Below are 17121 nucleotides of genomic sequence, written 5' to 3' on the forward strand. Positions count from 1 at the left end.
AATCAGCCAGGCATGGTGGCGCAAGCCTGTAATCCCAGCTACTTGGGAGGCTGAGGCAGGAGAATTGCTTGAACACGAGAGGCGGAGGTTGCAGTGAGCTGAGAACATACCATTGCACTCCAGCCTGGGCTACAAGAGCGAAACTCTGTCTCAAAAAGAAAAAAAAAGAGAGATAGGGTCTCACTCTGTCATGGAGTGCAGTGGTGCAATCATATAGCTCACTACAGCCTGGAACTCCTGGGTTCAAGTGATCCTCCCACTCAGCCTCTGAGTAGCTAGGATGACAGGGAGGCACCATTGTGCCCAGCTAATTTTATTTTTTGCATTTTTTTTCTTTTAGAGATGGGATCTTGCTATGTTGCCCAGGTTGGTCTTGAGTTCTTGGCCTCAAGTGAGCCTCCTGCCTTGGCCTCCCCAAATGCTGGGATTACAGGTGTGAGCCACTGAGCCTAGCCTAGTTTTGACCTCTTCGTCTAACGAGTCCAGTCATACTGAACAGTGTCCTGACCATACCCATTTTCCCCCATCTCTTACTTTCTGCTGTTCCTGCTACTTTCCCAGTACATCTGTGGAAGTTACTTACTTTCTCTTTCTTTCTTTCTTCCTTCCTTTCTTCCTTTTCTCTTTTCTTTCTTCTTCTTTTTTTTTTTTTTTTTGATATGGAGTCTCGCTCTGCCCGCCCAGGCTGGAGTTCAGTGGCCTGATCTCGGCTCACTGCAAGCTCCACCTCCCGGGTTCACGCCATTCTCCTGCCTCAGCCTCCGGAGTAGCTGGGACTACAGGTGCCCGCCACCTCGCCCGGCTAATTTTTTTGTGTTTTTAGTAGAGACGGGGTTTCACCGTGTTAGCCAGGATGGTCTGGATCTCCTGACCTCGTGATCCGCCCACCTCGGCCTCCTGAAGTGCTGGGATTACAGGCATGAGCCACTGCACCCAGCCTTCTTTCTTCTTTATCCTTCCTTCCTCTCTCCTTCCTTCCTTTATTTCTTTCTTTCTTCTTTCTTTTTTTCTTTCTTCCTCCTTCCTTCCCTCCCTCCCTCCCTCCTTCTCTTCCTTCCTTCCTTCTCTCTCTCTTTCTTTCTTTCTCTTTTTTTTTCTTTTTTCTTTTTTTTTTGACAGACTCTGGCTCTTAGGCCTACGCTGGAGTGCAGTGGTGCAATCTTGACTCACTCGGCAACCTCCCAAGTTCAAGTGATTGTTGTGCCTCAATCTTCCAAGTACCTGTGACTACAGGCGCCACCATGCCCAGCTAATTTTTAAATATTTTTTATAGAGATGGGATCTCCCTCTGTTGCCTGGACTGGTCTCGGACTCTTGAGCTCAAGCGATCGGCCCTCCTCTGCCTCTCAAAGTGCTGGGATTACAGGAGTGCCCCACCTTGATAAATATTTCTTGAGTTAATAAGTGATTGTTGAGGTTGGGCTCAGTGGCTCACACCTGTAGTCCTAGCACTTTCGGAGGCCGAGGAGGGCGGATCACCTGAGGTCGGGAGTTTGAGACCAGCCTGACCAACATGGAGAAACCCTCTCTCTACTAAAAATGCAAAATTAGCCGGGTGTGGTGGCAGGCACCTATAATCCCAGGTACTCGGGAGGCTGAGGCAGGAGAATTGCTTGAACCCGGGAGGCAGAGGTTGCTGTGAGCTGAGATAGCGCCATTGCACTCCAGCCTGGGCAACAAGAATGAAACTCCATCTCAAAAAAAAAAAAAAAAAGAAAAAGTGATTGTCTAGACCCTCCTCTTCTTTAGTGAATCCTAGGATCATAAGTAGATGGAGGAACTTCAGTGGTAAATGCTCAAAGCACAATGTGAGTTAGTGGGGCATGGTGGTGCACACCTGTGGTCCCCCAGCTACTCGGGAGGCTGAGGTGAGAGCCCAGGGAGGTTGAGACTGCAGTGAGCTGCCTCTGGGCGACAGAGTGAGACCCTGTCTCAAAAAGGAAGGAAGGGAGGAAGGAAAGGAGGAAGGAAGGAAAGAAGGAAGAAAGAATGAAAGAAAAAGAGAAAGAAAGAAAAAGAAAGGAAGAAAGGAAGGGGAAAGGAAAGGAAGGAAGATAGAGAAAGAAAAAGGAAGGAAGGAGAGGAAGGAAAGAAGGAAAGAATGAAAGAAAAAAGAAAAAGGAAGGAAGGACAGGAAGGAAAGAAGGAAGAAAGAATGAAAGAAAAAAGAAGAAAAAGGAAGGAAGGAAGGAAACGGCAGGCAGGCAAGCACAATGTGTCTGCAATGGGTGAATTGGGAGGGAGGGGGAGAAAAGATGGGGAAGACGTCAGGGTGGGAGTGACTTCAGGTAGGGTCTTGCCGGCCGCGGGAACGGAGGAGCGAATGTGGGCACCGTGTCCACCAGAGGGCGCAACGTATCCCTGCCCATCGTCTCCGAGGACTACATCTCCCAGCGGCCCTCGGAGTGCGCGGCCCTTCTCAAGCGAGCGCTGAGGCTCAGAGGCCGCTGGGACTTGTAGTTGGGACAGTGAGCCGCTGGAAGAGGCCAAGTAACTCATTCCCAGGTCTTGAAAAAGTGTGGGGCTGGGTCCTTTCCTCCTTCCTTGGTTTCCATGGCGATGGTTTCGGCAAAGCCCCAGGTTTTGGCAGCGGCGGGGCCCGCTTCCCACTCCCTCCTCTTCACCATCTGCTCCACCCTCACACCTGGCCCCGAGCCGCAACCACCGCCTCCGCACCCCGGCCGGGAACTCTGCAGCCACTGGGTGGCGCGTGTGAGCGGCTCCCGCGCTGGTACTTCACCCCACGAGTCCTGGTTCCTACCTCCCTTCTGCCTCAGACCCGCAGCGTCCTCCGTTCTGGGGTCCCAGGGGTTTCTCAAAACTGTGAGACCCAGAGACCCAGCCAGTCAAGGCTGGAAGCGAGAGGCTGCGGCGGTCAGTGGCTTCCCGGCCACCCCGTCCTTGGCCCCCGCCCGCCGCGCCGTCTGCTCCTCCCACCCCACCGCGGGCCGCATCATGAAAATTTAATTCCAAATGCATTTGCGGCCCGACGCGGGGAGGTAGTAGGGAAAGGATCACCCTCCTGGGACCTGGATCTGGAGGTGGACTCAGCGCCGGGAGATGGGCTGGTCTGAGGACAGGAGCGGGGCGGGACCCTGTCTGCGGGCCCAGGACAGGGAAGGGCGGGGCTCTACCCAGCGGGGTGGGGCTGGAATTCAGGAGTGGAGACAGAGTTCGGTGGGCGGGGACAGATTCCTGGGGGTGTGGGCAGGACTGGGAGAGCAGGGACGGATCACAGGGTCGGAAGTCGGAGGGCGGGGACAGATCCCATGGGGCGGGGGCAGGACTGGTAGGGCGGGGACAGATCCCAGGGGCGGAGGCCAGAGCTTGGTGGGCGGGGTCAGATTCCGGGGGCGGGGACAGGACTGGGAGGTCGAGGACAGATCCTAGTGGCGAGGGTCAGCAGTCGGGGGACGGGGACATATCCCATGGGACGAGGGCAGGGAGGGTAGGGACAGATCCAGGGGGCGGGGAGAACTGGGCGGGCGGGGACAGATCCCAGGGACGGAGTCCAGAACTCGGTGGGTGGGGACAGATTCCAGGGGGCAGAGAAAGATCCAGTGGGGAAGGGGTAGAACTCAGATAGCACGAACAGATTCCAGGGGGCAAGGACAGGACTGAGGGCGGGGACAGATCCCAGGGACAGATCCTAGGAGGAGGGGACACAACTCCAAGAATGGAGAGAGAACTCAGAGGGTGGAGGCAGAACTCAGGTCAGCGACAGATCCTAGGGGAGTAGACAAATTCAGAGGGCGGGTGAGGATGCCAGGGGGCGCGGATCACAATTTAGGGGGCGGGGACAGATCTCCAGTGGGTGGAGACAGAACTCAAATAGCGGAATGGATCTCCCGGAGCTAGGGAAGAACTCAGAGCGCGGATAGATCCCAGAGGAGCGGGGAAATAACACAATGGGGAGACTATGGGGTCGCAGTTGGCACTGGTGGGGTGTGTGAAATATAACTGTGGGGGACGGAAGCCAGAGGGAAGAAAATCGGGGTTAGGGAATGAAACTCATCGAGAGAAGCAACAGGGAGGAGAGAGGCGCCAGAGGGAGAATAGAGTTGGAGGAGTGTGGGATTCAAAGGGGAAAGATGGAAACTCAGGAGGAGATGGAGCTCAAGGGTGAAGAACCCAGGTGGCGAAAGGGACTAGAAGGGGACGACGGATGGATCGAAGTAGGCGTTGGACTTGAGGGGAAAGAATTTGCCTTGAATGAGAAAAGAAAGAACTCCCTGGGATGAGACTATTGGAACTGGGGACGAGGTGGGATGGGGATGGAATTGGGGGGTGGGGGCGGGGAGGGAGTCCAGGGGTGAAGGAACTGGAGGGTGAACGCAGAAGGAAAGTCAGAGAAGACAGGATTGTAAGGGACGAAATTAGGGGGAACAGAAGTGGGGGAGAGAAATGATGGGGATGAGAACTCAGGAGAGGAGAGAAAATCTGGGTAGGAGCCAGGGGGATGGAACGGGGATGGGGGGGTAGCTTGGGGAAGGAACAGAATTGGGGGGCGTGAACTCGGAGGTGTGAGTTCAGAACCCAGAGGCGTGGTCTTAGAAGGCTCAGAAGGAAACAGGACGAGGATGAAAAGGCTGCGAGAGGGGGCGGGTCTGGCAGACGAGGGGAGGGGCCTGGTGGGGCTGGGGCGGGGCCTCCCGCGCCCCGCCCCCGGCGCTGAGTCCTGTGACAGCCCCCGGGCCGCCTGCACTCGCAGCCTCCTTCCCCCCGAGCGGAGCTGCGGGGCCGGCCGGGCCGGGGCGGACCCCGGGAACCCGGACGCGGCCGCCCGGGCCCGCGGGCGGGGGGATCGGCGGGGGGGAACCGGCGGGGTGACCCGCGGCGGGAGCCGCCACCATGGAGTTCCGCCAGGAGGAGTTTCGGAAGCTAGCGGGTCGTGCTCTCGGGAAGCTGCACCGGTGAGCCTGGCAGGGGTCCCGGGAGGAGAAGAGTGGGAGGATCCGAGGAGGATGCTAATTCCCACCTGGGCGCAGACTGACAGATGAACGGGCGATACCCCGGCATGGGGGTCCACCCATCTGTCCAGTTTTCCCCCGTGGGCTCCGACGGCGCCGTTCTCCCTGATCGAGCCTTGTCCATTATCCTGTTCATTTTTCTGCACCCCACCCTGCTCCACTCTTTCTCTGGTGCTGTAAATCCCTCTCTCCCGGGTCTCTGGCTCCCTCCCCCACCGCTTCTGGGTCTCTGTCCCCGTCTCTTTCTGGATGTCTCTGCCTCCTTTCTCTCTGGGTCTCCGTCTCCCTCTTTTTCTAGATCTCCACTCCCTTCTCTCTGGGCCTCTCCTTCTCCCTAGATCTCTGCCTCCGCTTCTTTGCATCTCTGCGCCCCTCTCTCTGGTTCTCTGGCCATTACTTTCACTGGATCTCTAACAACCCCTGACTCGGAGTCTCTGTCCCCCTCTCTCTGGGTCTCTCCTCTTCCCTGAATCTCTGGTCCCCACTTCTCTGGATCCCTGTCCCCGTCTCTGGGTTTTAATTCTTCCACCATGGGTCTCTCCATCTCTCTGTGTCTCTTTCCGTTTCTGTCTGGCATGGAGTTTAATCTGCAGCTAAAGCGGATTGGGGCTCATAGCCCGCTGTCCTTGAGGGGGTTAAGCTGGATGGAAGAAGTCAGAGCACCCTGGGTCCCTGGGAGAGAAAGGAGTTAGAGGCCAAAAATTTCAGCTCCTGGGGAAGAACAGCCTTCCCAAAGGATATAGGCTGGGGTTGAGAGGGACTCCCTCCCAACCAGGTTGATGACCCCAGTGACCCGAGTGTCCCTCAGGATAACCTGGACACCTCCCCACAAGCTCTCACCCTCAACTCCAGCTTTGGCTCTAAATCAGATAAATTACTCAGCTGCGGAAAAGCCTAAAAATATATCTGGCCACAGTGCACGAAGGAGATGGCCTCATCAGCACCATGCCCCTGCCGCCATGCCCTCAGGCCCTGTCCCCTTGGCCCACAGCCCTGACCCTGTCTTTCACTGAGCTTCAGTCCACCTCACTAGGCCATGGGGTACTTTGCGAAGTCTAACATCAGTCTCGCTTGCTGCAGATCACCTCTTAACTCCAAAGTTACCCCACCCTCTAGTAACATGAGAGACAAGAATAAGGCTGGACAGAAGTGGGGGGGGGGCAGGAGGATGGCGCAGTGACGGAGGTTGGCGGTGGAGGGGAAGCTGAGATAACCTCACCCCTTCTTTTTCCAATTTTCCAGCCCCTCCCCACCGTTTTTCTCGCCTCCTTTCACGAGTTTCTCAAAATACATCAGTGTGAAGTCAGGAGAATGAGAGAGAGAGAAAGAGACGTGCTGGTGGAGGGGGCTGGGGGGTAGCAGCGGGAGAGATGTGTACCTCAGGCCCCCTCCCTCAGTCTCTGCCTGTTTCTCAACTGTGCTTGGGTTTCTCACAGTCAATCTCTCCTGACTCTCACCTCTCTGAGTTACCTCTTGGGTCCCCAGAGACCCCCGAGCTCTGGCCAGGACCATCAGCAGGGAGTTTGTGCAGAGAAGAGCATTTGCTTCCAATGCCTGGGGTTTGCTCTGATGGTTGGAGGGAGAGCGGAATACCCCATATTAGAGACAATTCGTTGATCCCATTTAATCCTCTAGACAAAGATGGGGAAACTGAGGCTCCTTTCTGGGGTTGGGAGGATCAGTGAATGAGTACAAGCTCCATGATTTGAACCCGAGTCGGTCTCCCTCCCAAGCCTAGAACAGAGATCTTCCTTGAGATGAGTGATGCCACAGCTGGTGGGGAGCTTCCTTGCACCCAGGGCAACTTGGGACAAGGACATGGGGAAACGGGATGCTGGAGAGAAGAGAACCCAAGGTGCCTCCTTTCTGAGAGCCAGGTCTTGGGCAGGGGGATGCCGAGGGCCATTAAGGGATCAGGTCCCATTGCTGTTCTTGTCTGTGATCTTGGAGTGCTACTTCAGCTCCCCGAGCCTCAGTTTCCTTAGTTGTACAATGGGAAAAGAAGAGAGGGCAGAGGGACATAAGGAGACACAGACGTAGGGGAGTGGACAGAGATCCTGAGAGAAACAGAGAGAGAGAGAGAGAAGTTGAGATATCTCGATTTGGGGTAATGGCCTCCTAAGTGTTGCTTTTCCTCATTGCCAAGCCCCCAGGCCTGAGTTTGGGGCATCCAGGGAAGGGAGGGGGTTTCCATCTAGGGTCTCCCCTCTCTGTCCTTGTCCCCTGCAAAGCATCAGGGACACCTTCATCTCTGTATCCTTGGTCCTCTTGCTCTAAAATGATTGATATCACCTTGAAGTTCCCTCTTGCATTCTCTTGCATTTTTGCCCTTGCCCTCATTTTATAGATGTGGGATACTGAGACCCCCTGTTTAGACAGCCTTGATTAGAGATCTGACATCTCCTCATATTAACCAGGAATCTCACATTTCAGGGGCTGCAATCACATCTTGAGTTTCAGGGTCAAATATCATCTGATGTCAACCTGGGTCAAAGTCTAATCTCATTGGGTGACGTGTTCTGATGGGTGGGGGGAGTTCCTGCCATCCTATACTATTCATCCTAGTGGCTTCAATCCCCCCTATCTCTGGCTGTCTGTCTTCTTCCTCTTGTGGTCTCATTCCTACTCCTTCTGGGTTCTGTCCACTCCCCGGCTTCTCCCACCCCTGTTTCTTAACTGCCCCTCCCCACCTCCTTAAGTTCTAGGATGGGGAGGGGTTGCTGTGTTCTCGCAGCTCTTCCACCTCCCTCCCCCTGGACCGTCTGGCTGTTCCTTCCTCCCCCGTCCCAGTCTCCCTCGCCTCCATCTGTTCCAGCCCCTTCCTGGGATCCAGCCCGATCCCCTGGCTGCCTACCCACCTCAGAGAAGGGCCGCACCTCACAAATCACGTCCCCAGCCTGCCTATCCTCTGTCTCCCAGACTCTCCATCTTTCTCTTGCATTCTGGATCTCTGTTCTCTTCTCTCTGCATCTATGTCCTATCTCCTGGGTTTCTGTCCCTGCCTCTCTTTGGGACTCTGTCTGCTTCCCTCTCTAGGTTTCCACCTCCTCCCTCTCTGGGTCTCTGCCTCCCTATTTCTGGGTCTCTCTCCCCCTCTGTCTGGGTCTTTGTCTCCCTCTCTATCTGGGTCTCTGTTCCTCTCTCTCTCTGGGTCTCTATCTCCCTTTCTTTCTGGGTCTCTGTCCCTCTCTGTCTCTGGGTCTCTGTCCTCCTCTGTCTCTGGGTCTCTGTCCCCCCCTGTCTCTGGGTCTCTGTCCCCCTTTCTGTGGGTCTCTGTCCCCCTCTCTCTGGGTCTCTGTCCCTCTCTCTCTCTGGGTCTCTGTCCCCCTCTCTCTCTGGGTCTCTGTTCCCCTCTCTCTCTGGGTCTCTGTCCCTCTCTCTCTCTGGGTCTCTGTCCCCCTATGTCTGTGGGTCTCTGCTCCCTTGTTACTCTCTCCATCTCTCTGGGTTTCTGTCTCCTCATCTCTAGATCTCTGTTACCCTTTCTCTGGATCTCTCTCCCTTCTTCTCTCTGTCACCCCCTCTCTCTGGGCCTCTGTACAACTCCCCTCATCTCTGTCACCCTCTTTTTGGGTCTTTCTACACCTGTCTGAAGGCACCTCTCTCTTTCTGCAGCCTCTCCCTGGGTTTGAGGCAGCCCTCCAAATACCCTCTTCGTCATCACAGACTTGATTCTGGATCCAGAACGGGCGGGGGCGAGAGTCACGCTGGGGAATGAGCCAATCCCCCTACCAGGGCCATCTGTCCCCTGCCAGGACACCACCCGCCACTCCCCTCCCTACCCCCTAGGCTGACAGCCTGGGCTCAAGGTTCCCTAGGGATGCCCGGGATGGGCTGCTGGATTCCCAGGGTCCTGGACATCTCCCCACCCCCTAGCAGACGTGGTTGAGAAGCATCTGTTCTTTTGACACCTTTGCTGAAGCATCTCCTTAGCACCTTTTGCTTCCTCGAATAGACTCTTATCCGGGAGAGGCGGCTGGAGAGTCTTTGGGCCTTGGAGTGGGGGCACGGGCTCTTGAATCCCAAAGGGTTGTCTGGGGTCTAAATCTCCCGAGTTGAAGGATTTGGCACAGCTGGGAGAGGGGACTGAAGACCCTCAGTGTGAAGAAAGAGGGGGTTGGGGGCCTGAATTCCTGGTCTGAGGGAGATGGAGGATTTCTGGATCCCGGGGGGCCAAGGGAGCCAGGGACCTGTACTGTTGGTGAAGGAGGAGGTGCAGGCTTAGAATTCTGGATCTTGAAAAGCAGGTTTTGCCCTGCATCCTGTGTCTTGGGGCTGAGGGGGCTGGGGGCCTGGACTTCCGAGTCTCTGGCTCTTGCTGTCCCGCAGCCTTCTGGAGAAGCGGCAGGAAGGCGCGGAGACGCTGGAGCTGAGTGCGGATGGGCGCCCGGTGACTACGCAGACCCGGGACCCGCCGGTGGTGGACTGCACCTGCTTCGGCCTCCCTCGCCGCTACATTATCGCCATCATGAGTGGTCTGGGCTTCTGTATCAGCTTTGGCATCCGCTGCAACCTGGGCGTGGCCATCGTCTCCATGGTCAATAACAGCACGACCCACCGCGGGGGCCACGTGGTGGTGCAGGTAGCTCAAGGCCTGAGCCCTTGCAGAGCCCCGCCCTGCTCACCGAGCTCCGCCTACGCCCCCATGACGTCACACTCACCCACCAGACGTCCAGGCCACGCCCCTTCCGAAACGCTGCCGGAATAGCTCCGCTCAATCCGTGTGCCCCTTGGTTCTGACCTCGCCTTAGGGGCCGCCTCCGTTTCCTAAGCCCCGTCCTGATCTAAATGAAGTCCCGCCCTTATTTCCAGGGGCTTGATTGAAAAACACAGAGTCCGCCCCAACATCAGGTTCCCTAGGGGTTGCCCCTGCCCCATTTTGGACCTACTAGCAATTTTGCTCACACCCGTACCCCAAACTCATGTTCCCGGGTCACATCTATTTAATCTCAGTCCCATCCCAGGTTCCTCCCTTAATTTGATCCTTTTTTGAAGCCACTGCCTACGTCCCACTCCATGTGTTCTGTCCCTTGTCTGAAGACCCACAGGGTCTCCCAGGCTACGGGGCAGTGGAGCCATTACTCTGTCGCCCAAGCTGGAGTGCAGTGGCACCATCACTGCAGCCTCGAACTCCTGGGCTCAAAAGACTCTCCTGCCTCAGCCTTCTGAGCAGTAAGCGCGCCAGCATACCCAGCTAACATTTTTATTTTTATCTTTGTAGAGACAAGGTGTCACTATGTTGCCCAGGCTGGTCTCGAACTCCTGGGCTCAAGCGATCCTCCTACCTCGGCCTCCCAGCCGTGGGAGTACAGGCGTGAGCCACCGCGCCCTGTCCTTTCTCCTATTTTAATTTCAGCATAGGCCTTGCCTCTGCATCAGAAAAGAGTCCTGACTTGTGCCTTTGTCCTACCTGAAGCTCCTCCCCTTGCTCCCTTCCAATCTGGTCCGCCGCCTTAGCTGCTTCGTGTCCCTGCCTGGACCCTGTGCAGGTCACTCCGCAAACGCTCATAAGTTGGATAGAAGTGGAGAGAGTCATCATCATATATGGGCCCCTAGGCTTTCACGGAGGCAAGGAAGCAGGCAAAACAAGGCTTCTAGGTGGTGATGGACCCCGTTGTTAAGGCAGCATAGGCCCTAGCAACGTGGAAGAGCGGAGTTCATAGACTTTAACTGACAGAAAGATAGTGTGAGCTTTGATTGGCAGGCGTTTGGAGGTGGGAGGGGTTCCTTGTTGCTGATAGGTCGAGGCGCTAAGTCTGTGGGTGCTGATTGGTGGAGCGGCAGAGCTTGGGGCAGGGCGGCTGATTTAATGTACGTTTTGGCCCCCAGAAAGCCCAGTTCAGCTGGGATCCAGAGACTGTCGGCCTCATACATGGCTCCTTTTTCTGGGGCTATATTGTCACTCAGATTCCGGGAGGATTTATCTGCCAAAAATTTGCAGCCAACAGGTACGGTGGTGGGGTCTCAAAGTGGGCGGTAACTATAGTTGTGTGGGTGGAGTTAGAGGGCGTGGTCTTGAATTTGGGGCTGCCTCTGGGAAGTGGGCGGGGCCTGGATTTGGGGGTGGGTCTTAGAGAAAGGTGGGGCTTGCGATTGAGGAAGGTGGAAGTCAGAGAGGTGGTGGGACCTGGGGTCCTGGGGACCACTGGGCCTAGCTTGCTGTGCGCGGGAAAGGCAGAATCCCGGGCATGGCTGGATAGCTTGGATCCTTTTCTCTGACCCTTCCCATCAGGGTTTTCGGCTTTGCTATTGTGGCAACATCCACTCTAAACATGCTGATACCCTCGGCTGCCCGCGTCCACTATGGCTGTGTCATCTTCGTGAGGATCCTGCAGGGGTTGGTAGAGGTAAATCCCCACCTGATACGACCCTGCCCTCGCTCGGGCCCCACGTCTTCTCAATGATCTTGGTTTTTTCCTCTTTAGGGCGTCACATACCCCGCCTGCCATGGGATCTGGAGCAAATGGGCCCCACCCTTAGAACGGAGTCGCCTGGCGACGACAGCCTTTTGCGGTGAGAGGACGGGGGATCCTTACTCCTGCATCTGAGGGAGGAGGGGTTGGGGCCTGGACTGTTGGATCTGAGTGGGGAGGGACTGGGCCTGGACCCCTGGGCCTCAGGGAGGAGGGAGTAGGCGGGGCTGAACTCCTGTGTCTGAAGGAGGAGGAGACTGGATCTTGACTCCCAGGTCTGAGGGAGGATGGGCTGGGGGCCTAGACTCCTGGGTCTGAGGGAGGAGGAGCTGAAGGCCTGGACTCCTGGGTCTGGGGGAGGAGGGGCTGGTGGCCTGGACTCCTGGGTCTGGGGGAAGAGGGGCTGGGGGCATGAACTCCTGTGTCCAAGGGAGGAGGGGCTCGGCCTGGATTCCTGGGTCTGAGGGAGGAGGGGCTGTGGCCTGTAATTCTGTGTCTGGAAAGGTGGGGGTGGTGGGGGTCCGCACTCCTTGATCTGAGGGAAGATAGGCCTGTTCTCTCCCCCTCATCCTCCCCTTTAGGTTCCTATGCTGGGGCGGTGGTCGCGATGCCCCTCGCCGGGGTCCTTGTGCAGTACTCAGGATGGAGCTCTGTTTTCTACGTCTACGGTGAGGGACCCGGATGCCTGGTTCCGGGTGGCGCTGGGGCAGAGCGGGGCCGGTCCTCACCCCGCTCCCATCCCCCTCCTGACCCCCCCAGGCAGCTTCGGGATCTTCTGGTACCTGTTCTGGCTGCTCGTGTCCTACGAGTCCCCCGCGCTGCATCCCAGCATCTCGGAGGAGGAGCGCAAGTACATCGAGGATGCCATCGGAGAGAGCGCGAAACTCATGAACCCCCTCACGGTCCGGGCCCAAGTCTTCGGGGAAGGGGCGGGGAGAGATAGCAGGCCACAAACCTGCACAGCGTGTAGATCAGGAAGGGTTCCTGCAGACTCTAGAGGAGACGGGACTGGAACGCAAAGAGAGGGGCTAGAACCTAGGAGGCGGGTTGCAACCCGCGGAGGACGGGATTCGCAGGTGCTGGGGGCAGGGTTAGGTTGGGAGTTGAGCGGGATTAGAATCGCTGACGGGGTATGGTTAAAGCTAGCAGAGAAGGGATTAGAATGTGGGGATTTTGCGGCCGGGCGCGGTGGCTCACGCCTGTAATCCCAGCACTTTGGGAGCCCGAGGCGGGCGGATCACGAAGTCAGGAGATCGAGACCATCCTGGCTAACATGGTGAAACCGCTTCTTTACTAAAAAGACAAAAAATTAGCCGGGCATGGTGGCGGGTGCCTGTATTCCCAGCTACTCGGGAGGCTGAGGCAGGAGAATGGCGTGAAACCGGGAGGCAGAACTTGCAGTGAGCCGAGGTCGCGCCACCGCACTCCAGCCCGGGCGATAGAGCGAGATTCCGTCTCAAAAAAAAAAAAAAAAAAAAAAAAGAATGTGGGGGTTTTGCTCAGACCTTGGGTTGAGGCTGTATTTTGGGGGCATTTTTGCATAAAAAGAGACTCCTAGGGCAGGCTCAGTGGCTTCCGCCTGCAATCCCAACACTTGGGGGGTGGAGGCTGAAGGATCGCTTGAGCCCGGGAGTTCCGGACCAGCCTGGGCAACATAGGGAGAACCCGTCTCTACGCAAAATACAAAATACAAAAAGTAAAAATAAAAATAAAAAAAGGAAAAAGACAGGTCCCTGAGGGGCCCGGACACCTGAGGATCTGAGAGGCTACTATAGGGCCAGGACCCCTTCATCACTCAAGGGTCGTCTTCAGGCTAGGATCCCTGGGTCCTCACGGCAACATGGTGTAGCTCGCGCCTTTGGGTCCATAGAAGTTTCAGTGCGGTCGGGATCCTTTGGTCTCCGCAGAACTATACAGGGGTCCCTGAAGGGACGCGGAGAAACCCTCAGCCCCGCTCTCTGTCTTAGCGACCCTCCCCTCGCCCCCACAGAAGTTTAGCACTCCCTGGCGGCGCTTCTTCACGTCTATGCCAGTCTACGCCATCATCGTGGCCAACTTCTGCCGCAGCTGGACGTTCTACCTGCTGCTCATCTCCCAGCCTGCTTACTTCGAAGAAGTGTTCGGCTTCGAGATCAGCAAGGTAGAGCCCTGGAGGAGAGGGCGGGGGGCGCGGAGGGATCGGCGGGAGGGAACTGGCCGGGATCCCGAGGCAGGGAGGAGCTGGTGGTGCACCGACCGGGCAGAGACGCCGAGCCGGCGGCCCCGAACCCTTGTCTCCCCTATACACCTGTTCCCGCAGGTAGGCCTGGTATCCGCTCTGCCCCACCTGGTCATGACCATCATCGTGCCCATCGGCGGCCAGATCGCGGACTTCCTGAGGAGCCGCCGCATCATGTCCACCACCAACGTGCGCAAGTTGATGAACTGCGGGGGTGAGTGGGGCGGGGCCTGGCCCGGCTCTAGGACAGCCTGGGTGGAGCAGAGAGGGATTGAGAGGTGATGGGGCGTGGTTACAGGCGGAAACCATCTAGCCTGCCCCAGGAGTCCCTTTCTATGCAAAGGGCTGTGGCCAACAGGGCGGAGCCGGGGCAGGGCAGGCCTGGATGAAAGGGGCTGTCACGCGGCCATCCAAGGGTCACCGCGTGGAAGGGCAGGGTGGGCAAGACTTCCCGGGTAGAGCAGAGGCGAGACCAAGTTGGGCCTGGAAGGACAAGGCCTGCGGGCAGTTGAGTGTGGTAGGACATGAACTAGGTGACCAGGAGGCGCTATGAGTAGGGCACCAGGAGAGACAGGGTCTAGGGGGCCTGCTGTCTAACAAGTGGGATTTGCTAGGCGTGATGGCGCGCGCCTGTGGTCCCACCTACTTGGGAGGCTGAGAAGGGAGGATCGCTGGAGCCCAGAAATGCGAGGCTACAGTGAGTTATGATCGCGCCACAGCACTCCAGCCTGGGCGACAGAGCGAGACTTTGTTTCTAGAAAAATTAAAATTACAATTAAAAATTTAAAAACAGTCAGGGCATGGTGGCTCACACCTGTAATCCCAGCACTTTGGGAGGCGGAGGCAGGCGGATCACTTGAGCTCAGGAGTTTGAGACCAGCCTGGGCAACATCGTGAGACTTTGTCTCTTAAAACAAAAATTAAAAATTAAAACAAAAACAGAAACAAACTTGTGAGTGGGGATTGAGGGGAAGATGTGAAGGGGCACAGCAGGGATCCTACGTGTTCGGGGCGTGGCCTAGCCAAGGGGTGGAGCTACGGGAGGGGCGATGGAGTTGGTGGGCGTGGTCAGGGCTGGGTCTTGGAGAAGTAGGTGCCTGGTTAGGGTGGGTGCGGGTGGCGTGGAAGGCGCGAGGAGGCCTGGGTGTGGAGGTGGCCAGACTGGGGCGGATAGAGGCGGTTTGGGGCTGGAGCAGGTCTGGAAGGGTGGTGTGGGGCATCCTGCGCCCCGCTCCGGCCGACACTCAGGAGACGCGGCCCCCCTCCTCCTCCGCAGGCTTCGGCATGGAAGCCACGCTGCTGTTGGTGGTCGGCTACTCGCACTCCAAGGGCGTGGCCATCTCCTTCCTGGTCCTAGCCGTGGGCTTCAGCGGCTTCGCCATCTCTGGTGAGAACCGCGGATCCGCAGCTTGGGGGGACTCTGGTCAGCTCTGTAGGGAACTTCCTGGCTCAGGAACGGGGCCTCTCAGCCTCCCAAAAGGTGGAACATGAGTGGCGGGGAGGCGCGAGGGTTGAGAACGTCCCAGTGGGAATCACTCGAGTGAGATTCCGGTGAGACGTCTTCCGACTTGTCTCTCCGCCAGGGTTCAACGTGAACCACCTGGACATAGCCCCGCGCTACGCCAGCATCCTCATGGGCATCTCCAACGGCGTGGGCACACTGTCGGGGATGGTGTGCCCCATCATCGTGGGGGCCATGACTAAGCACAAGGTCGGTGCCGCAGTCCTGACTCACTCGCCCTCCAAGTGTGTGCTTGGTACCTAACCGACCACGTGGTGGCGCTGTCTCTGGGGTGCCATTCCTGCCCTTTCAGCCTCTCTGGGTCTCTGCCTCCCTTCCTCTAGGCCTCCCCCTCTCTCCGCCTCTGTTTCTCTGTCCTCCCATTTGACCTCAGCCCTGTTGTCCCCTGCAGACTCGGGAGGAGTGGCAGTATGTGTTCCTAATTGCCTCCCTGGTGCACTATGGAGGTGTCATCTTCTACGGGGTCTTTGCTTCTGGAGAGAAGCAGCCGTGGGCAGAGCCTGAGGAGATGAGCGAGGAGAAGTGTGGATTTGTTGGCCATGACCAGCTGGCTGGCAGTGACGACAGCGAAATGGAGGATGAGGCTGAGCCCCCGGGGGCACCCCCTGCACCACCTCCCTCCTATGGGGCCACACACAGCACATTTCAGCCCCCCAGGCCCCCACCCCCTGTCCGGGACTACTGACCATGTGCCTCCCACTGAATGGCAGTTTCCAGGACCTCCACTCCACTCATCTCTGGCCTGAGTGACAGTGTCAAGGAACCCTGCTCCTCTCTGTCCTGCCTCAGGCCTAAGAAGCACTCTCCCTTGTTCCCAGTGCTGTCAAATCCTCTTTCCTTCCCAATTGCCTCTCAGGGGTAGTGAAGCTGCAGACTGACAGTTTCAAGGATACCCAAATTCCCCTAAAGGTTCCCTCTCTACCCATTCTGCCTCAGTGGTTTCAAATCTCTCCTTTCAGGGCTTTATTTGAATGGACAGTTCAACCTCTTACTCTCTCTCGTGGTTTTGAGGCACCCCCCGCCCCCCCTCACTTTCCTTTATCTCCAGGGACTCTCAGGATAACCCTTGAGATCACTCAGCTCCCCTCTCCTTCCAGAAAAATTCAAGGTCCTCCTCTAGAAGTTTCAAATCTGTTCTGCATCTTCCAGATTGGTTTAACCAATCACTCCTCCCCGCCATTCCAGGGATTGATTCTCACCAGCGTTTCTGAGGGAAAATGGCGGTTTCAAGTCCCCCCTTCCTCGCCCACTTCACATCTCCCCTACCAGCAGATTCTGCGAAAGCACCAAATTTCCCAAGACCCTCTTCTCCCTAGCTTAGCATAATGTCTGGGGAAACAGCCAAAATCGCAATTTTAACAATATGCCTCTCCACCCCCATGCACTTTTTCTGACATGGTTTTCAGGTCTAAATAGTGGCTGCTCAAGTCCATGAACTCAAAGGTTTGAAGCCACCACCCACTGAACTCCCGCGTGGTGGTTTCATGATGCCCCCTCCCCGATTCCTCGCACTTTATTCTCCTGGGTGGTTTCAAGCTACCCTCAGTTTCTCAGTGGCCATTTGTCATGTCCCTCAGGGGCTTAATGACTCAAAATCTGGGATCCTTCCCCTCTTAGACACCCCTCTTTCAGCTTAGAATTTGGGGAACCTATAGAGAAGTCACAGAATCCCATGAAAGGGAATGGGGCAGGGGACGGGGGTGTTTCTTCCCAGTGCAGGGTTGTGTCTTTGTGTCTCTGTCTCTGTGACTGTAAATCCTGCCCTGCCCCACTCCCAATAAAAGCTTTGGTGTACAGGCTCAGTTGTTCTTGGATGTGGAGGTCACAGGCATCCTGGTCCCCAGTCCCCTACTCCCTCAGATTGAGGAGTTCAGGCACCCAGCTCCTCCTTCCTCAGTTCCAGGGATCCAGACCCAGCCCCTTCTCCCCCAGACCCAGGGGTCCAGACCCCCTGCCCCTCCTCCCTCAGACCCAGTGGTCCAGGCCCCCAGCCCCTCC

At 56.9% G+C, this 17121-nt stretch overlaps 1 protein-coding gene across 1 annotated transcript; it reads left to right on the forward strand.

Moving 5' to 3' along the window:
- The first annotated feature begins 4698 nt into the window (after positions 1 to 4698).
- Positions 4699 to 16917, forward strand: SLC17A7 (solute carrier family 17 member 7). Its single transcript, XM_007997546.3, has 12 exons — positions 4699 to 4913; positions 9300 to 9552; positions 10800 to 10918; positions 11203 to 11317; positions 11396 to 11483; positions 11965 to 12051; positions 12143 to 12285; positions 13374 to 13523; positions 13683 to 13815; positions 14878 to 14988; positions 15185 to 15312; positions 15515 to 16917. Exons 1-12 carry the CDS (start codon positions 4852 to 4854, stop codon positions 15806 to 15808), a joined length of 1683 nt encoding a protein of 560 aa, XP_007995737.1. The 5' UTR covers positions 4699 to 4851; the 3' UTR covers positions 15809 to 16917.
- Positions 16918 to 17121: the final 204 nt, after the last annotated feature.

The sequence above is a fragment of the Chlorocebus sabaeus genome, chromosome 6 (genome assembly GCF_047675955.1).
Source record: "Chlorocebus sabaeus isolate Y175 chromosome 6, mChlSab1.0.hap1, whole genome shotgun sequence".
NCBI classification, from domain to species: domain Eukaryota; kingdom Metazoa; phylum Chordata; class Mammalia; order Primates; family Cercopithecidae; genus Chlorocebus; species Chlorocebus sabaeus.

Excerpts from the sequence above, each read along its gene's own strand:
- SLC17A7 (XM_007997546.3), top strand. The coding sequence starts at position 4,852 with ATGGAGTTCCGCCAGGAGGAGTTTCGGAAGCTAGCGGGTCGTGCTCTC. Across the intron at positions 9,553-10,799 it reads GGGGCCACGTGGTGGTGCAG|AAAGCCCAGTTCAGCTGGGA; the intron begins GTAGCTCAAGGC and ends TTTGGCCCCCAG. Across the intron at positions 11,484-11,964 it reads GGCGACGACAGCCTTTTGCG|GTTCCTATGCTGGGGCGGTG; the intron begins GTGAGAGGACGG and ends CCTCCCCTTTAG.